Here is a 17,165-nt window from a genome sequence, read left to right on the forward strand (position 1 = left end):
ATAAATAAAATATTTCGGCTTTGATGACGTGGGTGAGCAATTTTATACCTAAAATTTGAATTTAAATTAATAATATATATCTATACTTCCGACAAGTAATAGATGTGTGAAGAAACCCGTTAAAAAACAGTAGTTTGAGTTCAGTAATTCCATCCGACGAATCATAAAATGACGCGTAGGACCTCATTTTTGCGGCTGACGTGGTGGATCGAGTCTATCACAACTCTCAATGCAACTGTCTTGCTTGACCTACTCTACCCGGTTACGACGTCGACCGGGTTTGGACCCGATAAAGACGCTCCCGTCTCGTGTTTATTTGGCGCGTCACGACAAAAACCCTACATGAAATCGCACGTCGGCCGCCTATCTTCGCGAGACCGGGAGAGGCGATGGGATCCGGCGAAAAGGAAGCGAGCGACCTCTCTGATTCTTCCGTTCCATTGATTTCTTTGCCAAACAGAACGCCTCCAATTCCCTCCCGTTTCCGATGCCCGAGCTGCTCCCTCGACTTCTTCCAGTTGCAGATGATTCTTTCTCTTCGCCTTCTCGTATCGTTAGGGTACTAATGTCGATTTATTTCCCTTGTTTCTATTCCTTCTCTACGCGGTTTTTGATTTGATTCGAATTTATGAATACTATTTGGCACAGATTTTAGAAAAGAAAAAGAGAACTACTTGCATTGTTGATTTTGGGGATTGATTTGTAGGATATGCGCAATTAGAGAAAACACAAGGAAAGCTTGTGGCACTCGACTGAAAATGCCTAATTATTCACTTAAGTAGTAGCATCACGCAATAAAAACTGTCCGTCTGCAGGGACGTCGAATGCCCTAGTTGTCGTTGGTACTTTCAATTTGCATAATGACACCATATTCTTGGGTGATGTTAACTGCCATCCAATGTGGATTATTTTCATTTCTCTTGCATCTGGCAATGTTGATACTTGATACTATAGATTTTTCTAGAAAATATCTGGGTTCTGGACATTACAATTATTTGGCTGCAGTGGTCAATATGACCAGATTAACTTAATCTTTTTCGATTGATGCCGAATATTTTGTTATTGGCAAAATTAATTTGTATAGTGTGGTTTTAGTCGGGGCTTTGCATGCAAGCAGGTGAGCCGAGCTATGATTCTCATATAAGTGCAATATCTGAGCTTTTGTTTCAAATGACAGCTGTTAGTAGCATGATAAAAAAATTTGAGATTGAGTTCAAGATGGGCACTATGGATCAGTGTTGGATTGAACTAATCAGATCAACAAATTTGTATCGTCCTATTGGATTTGGATACTTGAGATTGATTTCATTGGCAGAATCAGTCGAGATTTAGCTACAGGCAGATTAGGTAGGATTGCCAATAGCCCCAGGGCTACCCCCAGAGACTTGGTCTTGACTAACACAAGAATTGGGATTGATTAGCACCAAAAGAATGGTTGAAAAATCCTAGGTACATGATGAGTCATTTTTTTGGACAACTAATTAAAGAAGTGGTAATTCCAAGTTTAGCCTCCAATAAAACCTAGCAAGATTGGCTAGCCAGTCCATATCTGCATTAGCCTTTTAAAAATCTGTTTTCTTGTTCTGTCCGTACAGAAAATAAGATCCTGCTAGTTTGAGGAACTTTACATTTTTATCCATGATAGAGATTTGATATGTAGAATATGACTCCATTTGAATATGGATGATGTGTTGTTATACTATTAGATACGTAGAGATTATTTTGAATATATTTTTAGAGTGATCCATATCTTAATATCTGTATCCTAGATGTGCCCTTTTGAGTTGAACATCAGATCCTAATTTATAGCAGTAACCTTGTAGGAACTAAGGTCCATTCGGCTCATGATGCTTGATCTTGAGCCCAAGTAACAAAAATACTCAATCCACAAACAATTCACTGTGTGTTTTTAATCTCATTTACTTGCTCTTTTTAAAGTCTTATGTAGCACAGAACAGGAGCAAACTAGCTGAAGTCCAATTTACTATTTATGCTAACAAACTCACATTCTCTAGTCCAATATCAAATTATATTTAGTGGTCCATAAATACTTTGTTATAGCTGATATGCTGTTAAGAAGACTGTCAACATACAGCACATATTGTGAGATGACTGCCTTGAATATGCATGCAGCCCTGATCAGACACTGTTGTTAAATTAGGAGTATGTTTTAATGACTTTTGTTTTGGGCATCTTAGAGAGTTGCAGTCTTGCAGAAACAATTACTGAACTGGGAGATTGAAAAGAAGCCATATATGAAGCAGTTGCATGGTTAATCATTAACTTGCCTATTGTGGGAAGCCATTGGTAAAGGAGCCATACAGAGGTATGTAGTTTTTCTTTGTGCATATTTTTCTCTTCTAATACATAATATCAGCACTTCTGCAGTGCATTTTACTTTGTAATCAGTATCTATCGATGAGTTTTTCCAGTCTTTTTTCTTCAAATTGTACTAATCCATTGTGCCATATATTGTTCTATTCAAATAAGTAGCATATAAGGTCATAAAGCAGGCATGTGTAATCACTTTAGGTACTAAGTATTAATTAGGAAGAGAAAAATCTTACTTGTATACTAAAATGAAGAGAAGTTGTTCCTAGAAAAGGTGAAAGCTGGTATAGGATACTGTTGGCTACAAGTGTTACTTACAAGGTGGACTGAAAAAGAACTCTGGATCATGCTTTGCTACTTCAAACTCATCTTTTCTAATTGAGTTGAAATTTAGTCAGGTTGCTCTTTTCTGCATGCCTATATTCTCTTTTTATGCTTGTCCTCATACTTTCTGGCCTACAAGCAACCTAGTCTTTTAACAACTTTATTTGGTTGTCCAGAGTGTATTTGTGAATTGAAACTAAGATTGTTTAACACAGTCCATCTGATTGTCAAACCACTTTAACTTTTCACTGTTTACATTTCAGATTTAGGTTGTGGCGGTGTTTATATGGTAGCTGTAACAGTAGCATAACATGAAATGAACATTCTGTGATGAATGGTACTTGCTTACAGCTTACGATATATGAAACCTACCTTGCTGAAAACAATTTACGTAAGATGCAGAAGGTTGTTTGACAATGTGATTATCTGTGTATGGCAACTCATGATGAGCTTTTAATTGCTCATCTTTAATTTTCATCTATGGTAGTCTAAACTTATATTATCCATGTACAAGTATCTTAAATTTTCATAATTTAACAAATGGAACTGTATGATATGATTTTCGGTGAGCAAACTACTAATTTTGGTTGAATGAAGGATGTGGCTACAGGAACTTGAATTCTTCTGTTGAATCAAGCTCTTGTAATTCGCATTGGGTTGTGCCTAAGGATGATAATTGAAGTTAATCCTGTCATCATTTGTGTGGAAGTTTTGTTACATTTTCAATTTGTTAGGTCCAAAGCCCAATAAACCAATTCTACTTTGAGAAGGTTGTTAGATGACTTGTATGGCTTGTGAGGCCCTATTTGTTCTGGCCTGTCTAGTCAATATGTTCTTGTATTTGTTTTTTATTTCAACTGCATTATGTGAATCGTTCAGCATGCAGAATAGTCAGTATAGCAAAAAAAAAAAATTAGTGAAGTGTAGTGAGAAATTCAAGTGTCGGCATGTGATTTCAACGTTTTCATTATGCTGTTGTCTGATCATCAGTAGCATTGACAGGTGCCTCTCTAGACAATTTTGATATGGAATAGAGAGTCCATGTTTCACGTTTGGATGATCTGAACTCCATTGCTGAGCGGTATAGCTAGGCAATGTTCTCCAGCTGACAAAAGTCAATAGTGTTTCACAGTGGTCAGATCGACTGCATTATCAAGGTGTGATTGAGATAGGAAGAGAAAGGAGAAAAGAAGAATTAGAAAGAAAGAAGAAACTCTCCAGTTATTCTATCAATCCACAGGTACATGGTTCTCATGTTGTTTTCATTGTTTCTTATAGCTGCTGTTCTTTCATGTCAGTATGTTCTTTCATCTCAGTACCCAGTTGCGGATGGGTCTCTTGAATGACGTGGCAGTTCATATTAGTCTTTAAATGCGATTCTTATTTTCTTTCTTTGCCATAAGATGATGTTGCTCTGTTATTATGTCATTAAACAGTGGATGTTAGGTTTTTGTTTCTTTCAGCAACACCATAATTACCCGCAGGGGTGTGTTTGAGTAAATTGAAGACTCCCTATTTCTTGAATTGATTTGTATTTCAATTAAAATCACATCAAACATGAGTAAAACCGAAGTGGGAAGGATGAAGGGAAAGTGATTTGTTGCGTAAGGTGTGGTCCTTTTCAATCATCAATCATCTAAAGAAAAAGATTAGCAATCTTCTATGGATCGTTGGTTAGTGCATTACTAGTTGGTGGGACCGAGGGTTGTCCTTGATGTCCTAGATGATTACGGATAGACAATAACGGATATCTGACATGTAGGCATCTAGACAGACATCACATCGTTATTGGTCTGACACCTATTCAAACATCTCATTAGCATGACATGTCAGCCATTCGACCCATGTGGTTAGCAAAATACCACTAGCCACGATACTCGACAGACGCTTCTGTGTAACCACCTAGATATATTGATTTTTCACTTAATTCATGTGATTGTTTATCTGAGGCCTCCTATAAAAAGGCATCATGAATATTATTTCACTTGGACCTCTCTAGATCCTTCAAATACTATTTTACATGTTTTTTTATCTTTATTTACTTAAATATAAGAGGAAATAATGCCAAACACGTATCCCACTTAACTTTGCAAGATTCTGAGTGAATCCACTCATCTCTTGACAAATTTGAATCAGGTTTGATTCCTTAGCATATGGGACAATCAATTCGGGTTACCTATTCCCCTTCTATATTTATCTGAATTAAAATGGGCATGATAGGACCTCTGCACCTTCTTCTATTCAACGGTCTCCTTACATTCACATGGTTCAGCTTGCTTCTACAAGTGTGAACAGGGAGGGAGCAATGAGATGGTATCGAGAACGAAAAGAATCAAGAGGAGATTTCCAAATCGTTTAACGACCTACAACGATATATTCGCTACATTATTTTGAGACTTAGCTTCTAGTGGTTGGAATAGGGGGCAACGATATCTATTGACATGAATGGGAATGCGGAGGATATCTCCTACGGATTCTTGGATACAAAATTTAGTAGGTAATGCCACCAAGGAACTCCAACGTAGTGCAAGCAACAGTCTCAACCAAAACCAGATCTTCCGGTGCAATAGGCCACATTAATTATTTAGAGATGATTCCAAACCCACATGGCGCACCAAACGGAGACATGCTTCCGTCTCACTACTCTTGACCTAGTACATGTATCGGATCCCAACTCCATGTCTGTTCTCCAACCTCAACTATGTCATGCAGACTCCAATTTTTTCTAATGGATTCACCCAACGCCAAAATCATGGTCCGTTGGTGTTTGGTGGAGTTTGATTTTGTCGTACAAATTGATCTTATTAAACTAAGCAGAATGAGTTCCATAATAGAGTGAGATGGTAGTTATCAGTATTTATATATTATACACATGTAGCTAATGAGACGAAGGTGCAACATACGATTCGGGAATCCATGCGGCCGCCCATCTACAACGCAGACGTGGACACATCCACAGTGCACGGTCCTATGTGTGATGGTCTGTGAGCTGTAGATCACGAACCGAGTCCGACCCTTCTCAATCCCTGGGCAAAGCCAAGTGGGACGCGGAGGTCTTGTCCCATCGGCGTCGGTCGAACCATTGATGGGACGGCCTTTCGTCGAACACTTTGGCGACGCGACCTCCTCATCATCATCAGCTCACAGTCCTTTATCCTCCTCGTAAGCACAGGTACCTTGCATCCCCTTCGGTGCAGCATCATCATCATATGGGATGAGCCCACCGCTGTACTTAGTTCCGTATGCTTCATGATGCTTCCGCTGCCATTACCACTCTAGAGACTCGGTCGGCTATGGGCTACACGCATCATTTGTAAATGCGTCCTTCCTCAACAACCGCCACACCATGTCAAGCTTGGGGGTCGGGAATGAGAATGGGATCAGTGGGGAAGAAGATGAGCAACACTAGCGCTGTTTAAATGATTCTGTGGCAGAACACTGTACAATTATGTTGTTTTCACATGTTTAGCTCTCTCTCTCTCTCTCTTTAACTATCAACTCTGAAAGCACGATCGGGAAGAGCCTCACAGGCTTCCATTCACTAAGGTTAACAAATAGGAAAGGGATGAAGACGTAAATGGAGGCGTCTGCAGTCGCCATGTTCACCTCTTTTGTTGTTTTCCTCCACTGCTCTGTTCTGTTCTGTTCTGAACAAAGAGGCACCTTGACACGCCCAAATCCGCCGACTTCGGTCGCTTAACCCTCCATTTCCCCTTCAACCCCACAATAAATCACCCTTTTTCGTTTCTCTTTTCGCTCTTTCTGTGGCCAATAAAAATAAAATTCAAAATTACAAAAAAAAAAAAAAACAACATTTTCTTTCCTTCTCTTTTTGTCTGCTCTGTTTGTTTCCTTTTTACTATTCTGAACGGAGGAAGGGGAAGGGGTAAAAGGAAGCAGTTCGCGACCAAAAGCTCGACTAAGTGTAAAGCAGAGGAGGAGACACGATGTTGTGATGATGATGGACGTGGACCTCCTCGCCTAGGAACTGTTCCACCGCCGTGGCACTCGGCCCCGCCACGTCCCTCTCCCACGCGGTCTCTGCCTCCGCCGCCTCCCCAGCAAGCCGCGCCGCCACGGCCGTGGTGGCATCCACCCTCCGCAGCGGCCACCCCATCTCCACCAGCCGCTCGATCTTCCGTACTTGCTCCTCCGCTAGCTGCCTAGTGTTCGCCTTGATGGCCGCCACCGCCGCCTCGTACGCTGCAGCAGTTCCCCGCCCTTCCCCCCTGAAGTACTCCCGGAACTCCGCCACCCCGATCGCCTTGCCCAGCCCCGGGTGCCTCGACTCCCCCACCTCCGCCTCCGCAGCGAAGTACCGCCCCAGCTCCTCCACCATTCCCGCCGCCACCATCTCCTCCACCCGTCGGTCGAGCTGCTCCGCCAGCACCGCCGCGTTCACGTCCACCGACAGGAAGCAGCACCGGTACCTCAGCGCTGGCGCCTCCCTCCTCGTCAGCAACCGCGAGCCCGCCGCGAACGGGCTCCGCACAGGGTCGTACCTGGTGGTCATGGCGGCGTGTATGAAGGAGTTGGACCCACCGGCAAGCACCGGAAGCAGGCCGCGTCCAGCAATCCCGGCGATGGCGCCCGCCGCCATCTCGCGGAACGCCTCCGGCCGGAGCTCGCTCACCGCAGGGTCGAGCTCCCCCAAGATATGGTGCGGCACGCCGCAGCGCTCCGGGACGGGCATCTTGTTGGTGGTGATGTCGAGCCCCCGGTACACCTGAATCTTATCGGAGTTCACCACCTCCCCGGCGAACATGGTGGCCAGGTCGATGGACAGCTTCGACTTCCCCGTCCCGGTGGCGCCCATGACCACCACGACGCTCTCCTTCCACTCATCACCATTACCTTCGACACAATAGCGTTCGGGTGTTAATCTTCCCCGGCACATATCCAGCTGGTGGCGGCGGTTCTGAGGTGGTGCCGCCGCTGAAACGGTAACGGTGGTGAGATTGCGACGCACCGAAGCCAGCCGAGGGAGGTAAGGGAGAAGAGCCGCGTTACCGCCTCTGGTGAGTAGAATGCTCATATAGGCCAACAAATAAGCGCTCAGCCAAAACCACCTGTTTGCACGTTGAAGAGGCTTAAGGAATGGGGGGGCAGAACAGTGGCATGCGAAAAGCTGATTCGACGCACAAAGGCTGAGAGAATGGGAGGGAAGCCTTTTTATTTGGTGTGCCGATAACCACCCTGCTTATTCTAATGACGTTAATCATTGCAGTTTTCCACCGTGCCACACACACTTGAGATAAATATGATTGGGAGTCGGTGGTCGTGCTCTGCTCCTTGCCATTTCCCTCTTGACTCGCAATTTCTAAAGCAGTGCAGCTAAAAGAAGCACGAGAACGGAGATGGAATAGGAGGGGAAGCCCAGTTTGGCACCCAATGGAGTTGCATGGGGAAAGAGAGGTAAGGTGGGGAACAGAGCATGCTTTAGGACCAGCCCCAGCAAGAGAGGGGAAGGCTTGCTTGGGTTCAACCAGATCATAAGAGGGCAGGTTCTGAAGGCTTACTATAATGACACGTATACATATTATTGTAGGTGATCATCTAATTATTATTAATATCATATATAAAATCTATGCTAATGATCAGACAAATGACCATTACAAGTTTAAGTGATCGTCCTGTTTTGCATTGCACGCTGCAGCCCCAGTCTAGTTGACCATGGTTCGAGTAAACGTCGGTAGGATCTCTCTCTCTCTCTCTCTTTCGACGTTCGATGCCAACCCATCCTTTCTTCGTCGTGATTCGTGCTTGCATGCCTGCTGAAACCGGGACGTGAGGCCGTCAGAGATTATGTCAAAGCACGCTTGGAATCGCGTGCCGACACCATCGCACTTGATTCCATTCTCCTTCTGATGATGACGTGAAGAAGTCGTGAGGAAAGAGGGAGATTGCCGTGTGACGAAGGGTGGTGGACATGGGAGCTGCAAGCGTAGATCTTTGACCTCATCGGGCAAGTTGAATGGAAATGGATCGATCTTAACACCTTCAGATTGTGACCCCTCTCTGTGTCATCGAGCTCGAATTGAACCGGCGGAGACGGTGAGCCTCAAGACATTCTCGTTCTTCTGGAGACGCTGCATGCCATTTTATTCCTCCCATGCTTTCAGGTCTCTCTCCGGCTTTGTCAAACCACTCGGTCAGCAGCATGCAACTCACAGAGAAATCTCTCTCTCTCTCTCTCTCTCTCTCTCCGGCTTTGTCAAACCACTCGGTCAGCAGCATGCAACTCACAGAGAAAGCGCTCTCTCTCTCTCTCTCTCTCTCTCTCTCTCTCACACACACACACACACACAACTTCAACTTTTGTGCAAGCAGGTCAACCCACCATTAATCGCAACACACGTATTGCATGGCATCTGATGCGAACATGCAAGTGGTGTATTCACACGCTACATAGGTTTGATGGTGATCAAACCATTAAAAGATTCGCAGTTGCTTACCTTGAATCCCATCTATTCATATATACATACATATATACGTATACATGAAAATATGAGAAAAAAGTTAGACAACGAAGAACAAGACTACTGAATGATCTTTTAGGTTTTCTAACTCTTATGAAAGCTTGATATGGTACTTATGGAGTCTCACTTCATAGTGACATCCCAAGGAAGCTTCAAATGCAGTATATCGTTCACACCTTTTGTACAGTGACTTTTAACCACTGTCATTATGACATGCATGCTTAGTGACAGATGAGAATGTGCATCTTTCTTATACTACACATGGCAAAGCTTAATGTTCACTCATATGCGAGTGAAGAAAAAGAAGTAGAAATCTTCTTTGTTACAAGGAAGATCAGTAATCAAGTCTATCGATTTAGACTCGATCAACACATCAGTCATTGTGGTCACACACTAGACAGCTACATCTATGCTAGTTAGAATAATGCATTTAACCCACAGTTTTGTGATGCATTCTTTGCTTACAACAGCTTTAGCTCTGCGCCATTAATAATATGGGTTCGAGTGTGGGAGCGTTCGTCATCCTGTCATTTCGGCTACTTTTTAGTGCAACAGTTGGAAGTAGTCAATTGCTACTTAATGGCTTTGAACATAGTAGGCGATAAAGAATAGAGGTTAGTGAGAGAGGTTTGTTATCATAAGGCTTTCAGCGTGGGTTATGCTCAGTAGCAGGCATCCCACATACGGCTCAGACTCTTATTCTCCTCTTTCTCTTCGTTTGTGCCTTGGTTGGTATGTATCAAACTACAACAGTAATGCTACTGCAATGCAATAGACAGCTTTTCCCCCATCTGAACCCTGCCCAGTTGCATGTACTTAGCCTGAGAGACGTACAGAAAGAGAGAGAGAGAGAGAGAGAGAGAGAGAGAGAGAGAGAGAGAGAGAGAGAGAGAGAGAGAGAGAGAGAGAGATTTATTATTAATGTTAGAGGAACTAAACTTGTTTTCATGTTGCTATGAATCACGGGCAATTTTAAAAGCAAAATATTTGTTTCCGTTTCTAAAAGATGAAACAAAGAATCAACTTTCTTGGGGAAAGAGTAGACAAGTCCGAAGACCACCAACTGGAAGTAGTTGCTTAAACCGTAAACCTCTACCTTCCGACCACTGAAAGCAGACTGTCCCACAGGAAGAATCTTCAGCTTTAGTTGTCATCCAATAATCTTAATGCACTCACTTTCTTTAATCAATCTTGGACCTGTGTCTGATGCATGTAAGCTCATATTCACATATGCTGAAAGAAGTGCATGAGTTTGCCGGATTAGGACTTGTTCGCTTGACATCATCCGAAAACAAGGTCAGATGATGATGTTACATCACCAAGCAGTTCACATTCAGGGAAACTTGCTTGCCACCAGATTCAGCATTAGTAACTTCTACTGTTCTATCTCTTCATCAGTCAACCGAACAAACAACAAAAGTTATCTGCTCAAAACATTATCTTCCCCCGATCAGTGTGAAGATAAATGCATGGCCTTGTCTTGTGACAAATCAATTCCATTTTGAGCACCGAATGAACGAAGATATGGTCTCACTGCATGAATGCTGCTGTCATTTGATAGATGACGCAGTCTGACGATGATTTTGCTCCACATCTTAGGTTTAAAATAGAAGTTTGGTCCAACCTTCCAACATGTAGAGAACGTTCAAACCATTCACCTAATGCATATGGTCAACTAAGTTCTTGCTCGTGCTCCCATCTGTTGCCTACATATTCCACCATATGCTCGTGGACTGCAGCAGATATGATGTCTGAGCAAAGACTTCTTGGAAATCTTGGCACATAAGTTGCCTTGCTAAACAAAATTTCTAAGATCATGCAGAACAATTCCATTGCAGTACTCTCTCACATGTGAGCCCTTCATCTTCTTATCCTGTCTCTCTGGCTTTGGGTCTTCGGTCACATGGCAAGCCACCAAATAGTTTGAACCATGCAAAACTCTAGAAGAGAAGCTTCATCAGTCTAAGAGACCTTATTATAAGTCTACTCCAAGAATCCTTCGTTTATGTGAGATCTCTTTTCAAATTTGGATTCATTGTCAATCAAGAAAACATGTGATTCTTAAAGAAGACCTATCCCCCAAGTTTTCTTGTATACAAACATATCCCAACATACAAAATGACTAGTTGTGTGTTGTAAACTTCTCTTAAAGGTTCAAGAGTTCAGTCTTATCGCGCACGCGTGTGTGTATATATATATATATATATATATATACACACACACACACACGCACTTTGGGCTGGCTTGGCTAGGAAGCGCAACACGTACAGGCCCATTTGAGATCAGTGATTGGTGTCTGTGCGTATATATAAAACAGCATGCAGCTCAATATTTTTAATGGGAATCTTCTAATCTTTTAACTATCTCCAAGATGCAGGTGGGAGCGTGTTCTTTACCAAAAGAGAACTTACCATGGTTTGTTTTCTGATGGATGTTGTTATGTTCTTGAACTTATTCCCGCAGGGGGCCGTGGTGGGTACAATTGTGGGGGCCCGAATCCGGGAAATAGATTTAGGCTCAGAAACAAGTTGATGATGGACCTCAGACTTCTGTACGTGTGAGTCAGTGAGTGTTCCTTGTTTCTTTTTGGTGATGCAACAGGAGTTTACTACTGACGATAGCAAATGGTACATCAAATGGAAGCTTTGAATCAGCTCACCATGGTACAATAATTGAAGGTGCTGCTCTCCATTGTTGTTGGGTGTCATGTGCATTGCATGAAGCAGAGAACAGCCTGCTTTGCATCCCTTCACAAGCTTCCCAACGTGAAGCACCTGACGATGTCTGTTGCTTAGCGTCCGTCCTTTGCAGGAAGACGTTCGCTCCGTTCTCTGCCATTAGGCATGCAGAGAAACCCCTTTAGGATTAGGGTAAACAGGTGTTGTCTTGTTGATGCTGCTCACCTTTTTTAAGTAAGAGAAGAACATCAGAACTCGAATTCATTTCTACTGTAAGAGTGTCTCGATCTCGAGATGGCACAGTTCTGCTGCTGCGTCGGAAGCCTAAGAAACTGCTGCATATTTTAAGCATCAATTGATACGTATTTTAAGATCACCATAAAGAAATAATACCAGCAATGAACTGAGCTTGGTAATCTGACCCGGCTCGCTCACCTGGCTTTTCATCGGCGGCGGTTGTGGGATCCAAGAGGCACGTTGGCCCCACTTCTCTCATCTAGCCTTACATCGAAGTAGTGGGCAATGATGTAGGATGGTTTCTACATCTAACTCAATCATGGGTGATATAATAAAGTGAAATAATTACCATTATATTCTATAAATAAGATCATAATTTTTTGTTTTTATCGTTTCGTTGCTCCTCCACCCCAACATTTATGGTATCGGAGCTAAGTTTCAATTTTAGTAGTCATTATGATTTTCAATGACAATTACATGTCTCAATCCCTTATTCTCATCTTCTCGAGTAAATACTATGAATTTTGGAGTATCAAGATGAAAACTCTATTCAAATCTCGAGATCTTTGAGACTTAATAGATAATGGATATGCAGATCCAGATGAAGAAACCAGGTTGAGGGAGAATATAAAGAAAGACTTAAACGTATTGTTTTCTTCATTCAACAAGTTATACATGAGATAATTTTATCAAAAATTACAGCAGCGACAACCTCAAAGCAAGCTTAATTGATATTTTAAAATAAATTTTAAGACTTATCAAGGGTGATTACAGTAAAACTTCAAATCTTTTGTCATGAGTTTGAATTTTTTTTTATGAAAAGTAATGAATCGATGCAAGATTTTCTTTCTCGAGTGACTAAAATTGTTAGTCAAATAAAATATTATGGTGAACATCTTCATGATCATATAATTATTGTAAAAGTTTTGAAAAGTTAAACTTTGAAATTTGATTATGTTGTTATCGTAATTGAGTAGCCAAAAGATTTATCTATATTTTTATTTGATGCACTAGTAGATTCTTTACAAGCACATAAAGCAAGGTTGAACAGGTCATTTAAAAAAAATGAAGAAAAAATATTTCAAGTCAAGAGTGAGTCTTTTAGTTCAAAAGAAGATAAAAAATCAACATGAAGAGGACATAGCAAAAGAGGATTTCGTGGTAGAGAAAATGAAAGAGGAAGAGGATACCTTGATGAGCATGATGAACAAAATCAATCAAATAATGATAAAAAAAAATTACAAGAGTAGAATTCAATATCACTATTATAGAAAATTTGATCACATGAAAACATATTGCTAGAAAAAAGAAAAACAAGCCAGCTATGTGGAGAAAAATGAAGAAAATAGTAAGTTATTTATGTAATATTTAGTTTTTAGATAATAGATATTCTAATCATATGTCAAGAATAAGATCAATATTTAAATATATTGATAAAACTCATAAGTTGAAAGTTAAACTTGGAGGTAAAAAATAAATCCAAGTAAAAGGGAAAGAAACAATTGAGGTGAAGACAAGTGAAGGGAAAGTAAAATACATTGATAATATTTTCTTTGTTTCTAGTTTATCACATAACTTATTGAGTGTTGGACAATTGATAGATGATGGATATTTAATTATATTTGATGATGGTTCATGTATTATTAAAGATAAAAAATCTAGTTTGATTACGGTAAATGTTTGCATAACATAAAATAAGATGTTTCCACTTAATGTTTCAAATATTGAAAAGCATGCTCTTATTATAACTCAAAAGAATGACTCTAATTTATGATATTTAATATATGAACACATTAACATTAAGGGTTTCAAGTTATTAAATAAAAAAATAATTTTTAGATTGCCCAAAATTAATACACTTGATGTATATGAAGGATACATTTATGGCAAACAAAGTAAAAAATCATTTCCTATTGGAAAAGCATGGAGAGCATCTAATTATCTTGAATTAATTTATGCTGACATATGTGGACGTATGAATATAAAATCATTTGGTGAAAGTTAATATTTTTTATTGTTTCCTGATGATTATAGTCGTATGAGTTAGATGTATTTTTTGGAATTGAAATATGAAATATTTGATAATTTTTAAAAATTCAAGATACTTATAGAAAGACAATGTAGTAGATGCATAAAGATACTTTGAACATATAGATATGATAAATTTTTATCTAATGAGTTTAATTTTTTTTATGAAGAAAATGATATTCATAGATAATTGACATCACCATATATACTGGAGCAAAATGGTATAGCTGAATATAAGAATCGAACTATTATTGAACTAGTAAGAAATTTGCTTAAAGGAAAACACCTTCCAAATCAGTTTTGGCCAGAAGTAGTTGCAATAATAGTTTATTTATTGAATATTTCACCAACAAAGGTTGTTATGAATCAAACTCCTTGATGCTTAGTATGGTATGAAATCAAGTGTAAGCTATCTAAGAATTTTTTGTTGTATTACTTATACTTTGGTAAATTCATAAAACTATCACAAGCTTGATGAAAAATCTAAAAATTATATCTTAATTGGTTATTCCTTACAATCCAAAGTATATCGATTATATATTCCTATTAATGACAAAGTTATTATTAACATATGTTTGATGAAAGTGTAAGATGGAATTGAGAGACCAACGAAGGTGAAACATAAATTTAGATTCCAATAGAACTAGACACTCCATAGAATCAAGTGATAGATCCTGCTTCGATAAGTTTATCGTCAACCTCACATGGTAGCAGTTCAAATTCTAATTCCTCAAATGAATCCCCTCCAAGAAAATTCAAATTACTAACAGAAATTTATGACTCAACATTTGCTTTGTTTATTTCAGATCATATGACTTTTGAGGAAACAGTTGAAAAAATGATGACGAAAAGTAATGAAGGAGAAAATTAAGTCAATTGAAAAGAACGAAACCTAGGAGCTAATGGATCTACCGTAAGAAAAGAAAGCTATTGGATTAAAATGGGTATTCAAAACAAAGTATAATGTAGATGAAAGTATCCAAAAGCATAAGGCTCAACTTGTAACAAAATGTATTGATTTTGATAATATTTTTTCTCTAGTTTCTAGATTTGAAACTGTGAGAATTTTCTTAACTTTAGCTGCTCACTTGAGTCGGTCTATTTATCAATTTGATATGAAATCTATGTTTTGAAATTGAGATTTACACGAATGGATATGTTTTTGTTACTCAACCTGAAGGTTTTTTAGTTAAAAAATATGAAGAAAAGATATATAAAACAAAGAAAGTTCTTTACTGGCTTAAACAAGCTTTAAGGGTATAGAAAATTGATTATTATTTTTATCAAAATAAATTTAAAATAGCAATAATGAACCTACTCTTTATCTAAAAAATAAAAATAAATATAATATTATAATGATTTATCTTTATGTTGATGATAATATATATATATATATATATATATATATATATATATATATATATATATAAAACTCTTTTGGGGTAAAATTTAAAAAATACATGATGAATAAGTTTGAAATGTCATATTTAGGTATACTGCATTACTTTCTTGGGTTGGGTTGGAAGTGAAGCGAGAATCAGATTAAAATTTTATTTCACAAAGAAAATATGTAATGGATCTATTAAAAAATCTAATATAATTAATTGTAAAACTACAGCAACACGCATGAATGTAAATGAGAAATTGAAATTTGAAAATGATACATGACAAATGCAAGATGCTACAGAAGTTTGGTTGGAGGTTTGATTTATCTAACTCATATTCAACCATATATTATATTCTCTATTGGTTTAGTATATAGGTTTATGCATAACCCAAGCATACACAGAGCTATTAAAAGAATTCTATATTATATTACTGGAACTATAGATTATAGCATTTGATATTCTCATACTTTTAAATTTAAATTATTTGGTTTCACTAAACAGTGATTGGATAGGAGCTTTAGATGATAGAAAGAGAACTTCATATAATATTTTTAGTATTGAATCATGAGCAATATCTTGGAGTTAAAAAGAATAAATAACAACTGCATTATCGACATTGGAAGTAAAATATGTAATTGCAACATCAGCAACTTATCAAGCAATATGGTTTAGAAGACTTTTTGAAGATCTTCATCAAGAACAAAAAGAAGCAATGAAAATATTTTATGGCAACAAAATCATAATTGCAATAACGAAGAATCCAACATTTCACGGAAAAATGAAGCATATGAAGATACACTATCATTTCATCCGGCATCTTGTAGTAAATGGAGCCATAGCAATGAAGTGTTGTGGAACAGATGAACAAGTTACAAATATCCTCACTAAGTCGCTTATTATTCAGAAATATATTTATTTCATATCGTAAATCAGTGTATGTAACTATGAATCAAGGGAGAATGTTGAGAATTGATTCATTATGATTATCTAGGTAATTGTCATATTCTAAATAGTGACCCATGATCTAGAAATTATATGATAATTTCTATACCTAACTCAATTATAAATGATATGATGGAGTAAGACCACTAGGTCCTATAAATATGATTATAATTCATGAAATAATATATATGTATATTTAAAGAATATCACGTAAGTGTTTTATGTATTATTTTTTATTTAAATATTATATCGTTTTTTTATTAAAATTATTTTTTTAATTACATCATAAATATTTTATTTTTATCGTTTATTCCTCGATCCCTAACACGTGGCGAGGGAAGGCCATCTTCGTCGGAAGGAATTGGAGTCACGCCACAAACGGCCGCGGCGTGGTGACTTGGTGTCCAACGCGCGTGGAAGGGAGGGCGAGGAGGAAGGCTGGAGAAGGAAACCGTCGACTGCGCGCCCACAGATGCCGACCCAAAAACCAGGAGGAAACCCACGGGGTTGCGTGCTCGTACGAGGCTTCCACAAAACCGGGAGTATGGTTTCCGTCTTTGGTTTCGCCCCCATCCCATTCCGGGCTCTCCCTTCCCGATCGAATCACCCCGGAATCCTTCCGGGGAGGTCCCCGCGCATCCGCTCCCTGAGACACCACATCACCCCCCGAACTATTCCAGGGTGAGTCGATCAGGCCCTGTGCATGATGACAAGGGAGTAAGCATTTCAGTTTCAATCCATTTTACCTTACGTGCGGC

The 17,165-nt window shown here is 39.2% G+C and overlaps 1 protein-coding gene and 1 long non-coding RNA gene across 3 annotated transcripts; one reads left to right on the top strand and one right to left on the bottom strand.

Annotated features, from left to right (window-relative positions):
- The first annotated feature begins 322 nt into the window (after positions 1–322).
- Positions 323–4,179, top strand: LOC135609009 (uncharacterized). Of its 2 annotated transcripts, none has more exons than XR_010485659.1 (3): positions 323–559; positions 2,209–2,326; positions 3,658–4,179. It is a non-coding gene; the product is annotated as an uncharacterized LOC135609009 (long non-coding RNA). The 2 variants fall into 2 exon arrangements; XR_010485658.1 differs by having other exon boundaries at positions 2,217–2,326; positions 3,658–4,178.
- A 1,963-nt stretch (positions 4,180–6,142) lies between these two features.
- LOC135609010 (adenylate isopentenyltransferase-like) lies at positions 6,143–7,778 on the bottom strand. Its single transcript, XM_065102101.1, has one exon. The coding sequence runs from the start codon at positions 7,688–7,690 to the stop codon at positions 6,575–6,577; it is 1,116 nt and encodes a 371-aa protein (XP_064958173.1). The 5' UTR covers positions 7,691–7,778; the 3' UTR covers positions 6,143–6,574.
- Positions 7,779–17,165: the final 9,387 nt, after the last annotated feature.

This window comes from Musa acuminata, chromosome BXJ2-4 (genome assembly GCF_036884655.1).
Source record: "Musa acuminata AAA Group cultivar baxijiao chromosome BXJ2-4, Cavendish_Baxijiao_AAA, whole genome shotgun sequence".
NCBI classification, from domain to species: domain Eukaryota; kingdom Viridiplantae; phylum Streptophyta; class Magnoliopsida; order Zingiberales; family Musaceae; genus Musa; species Musa acuminata.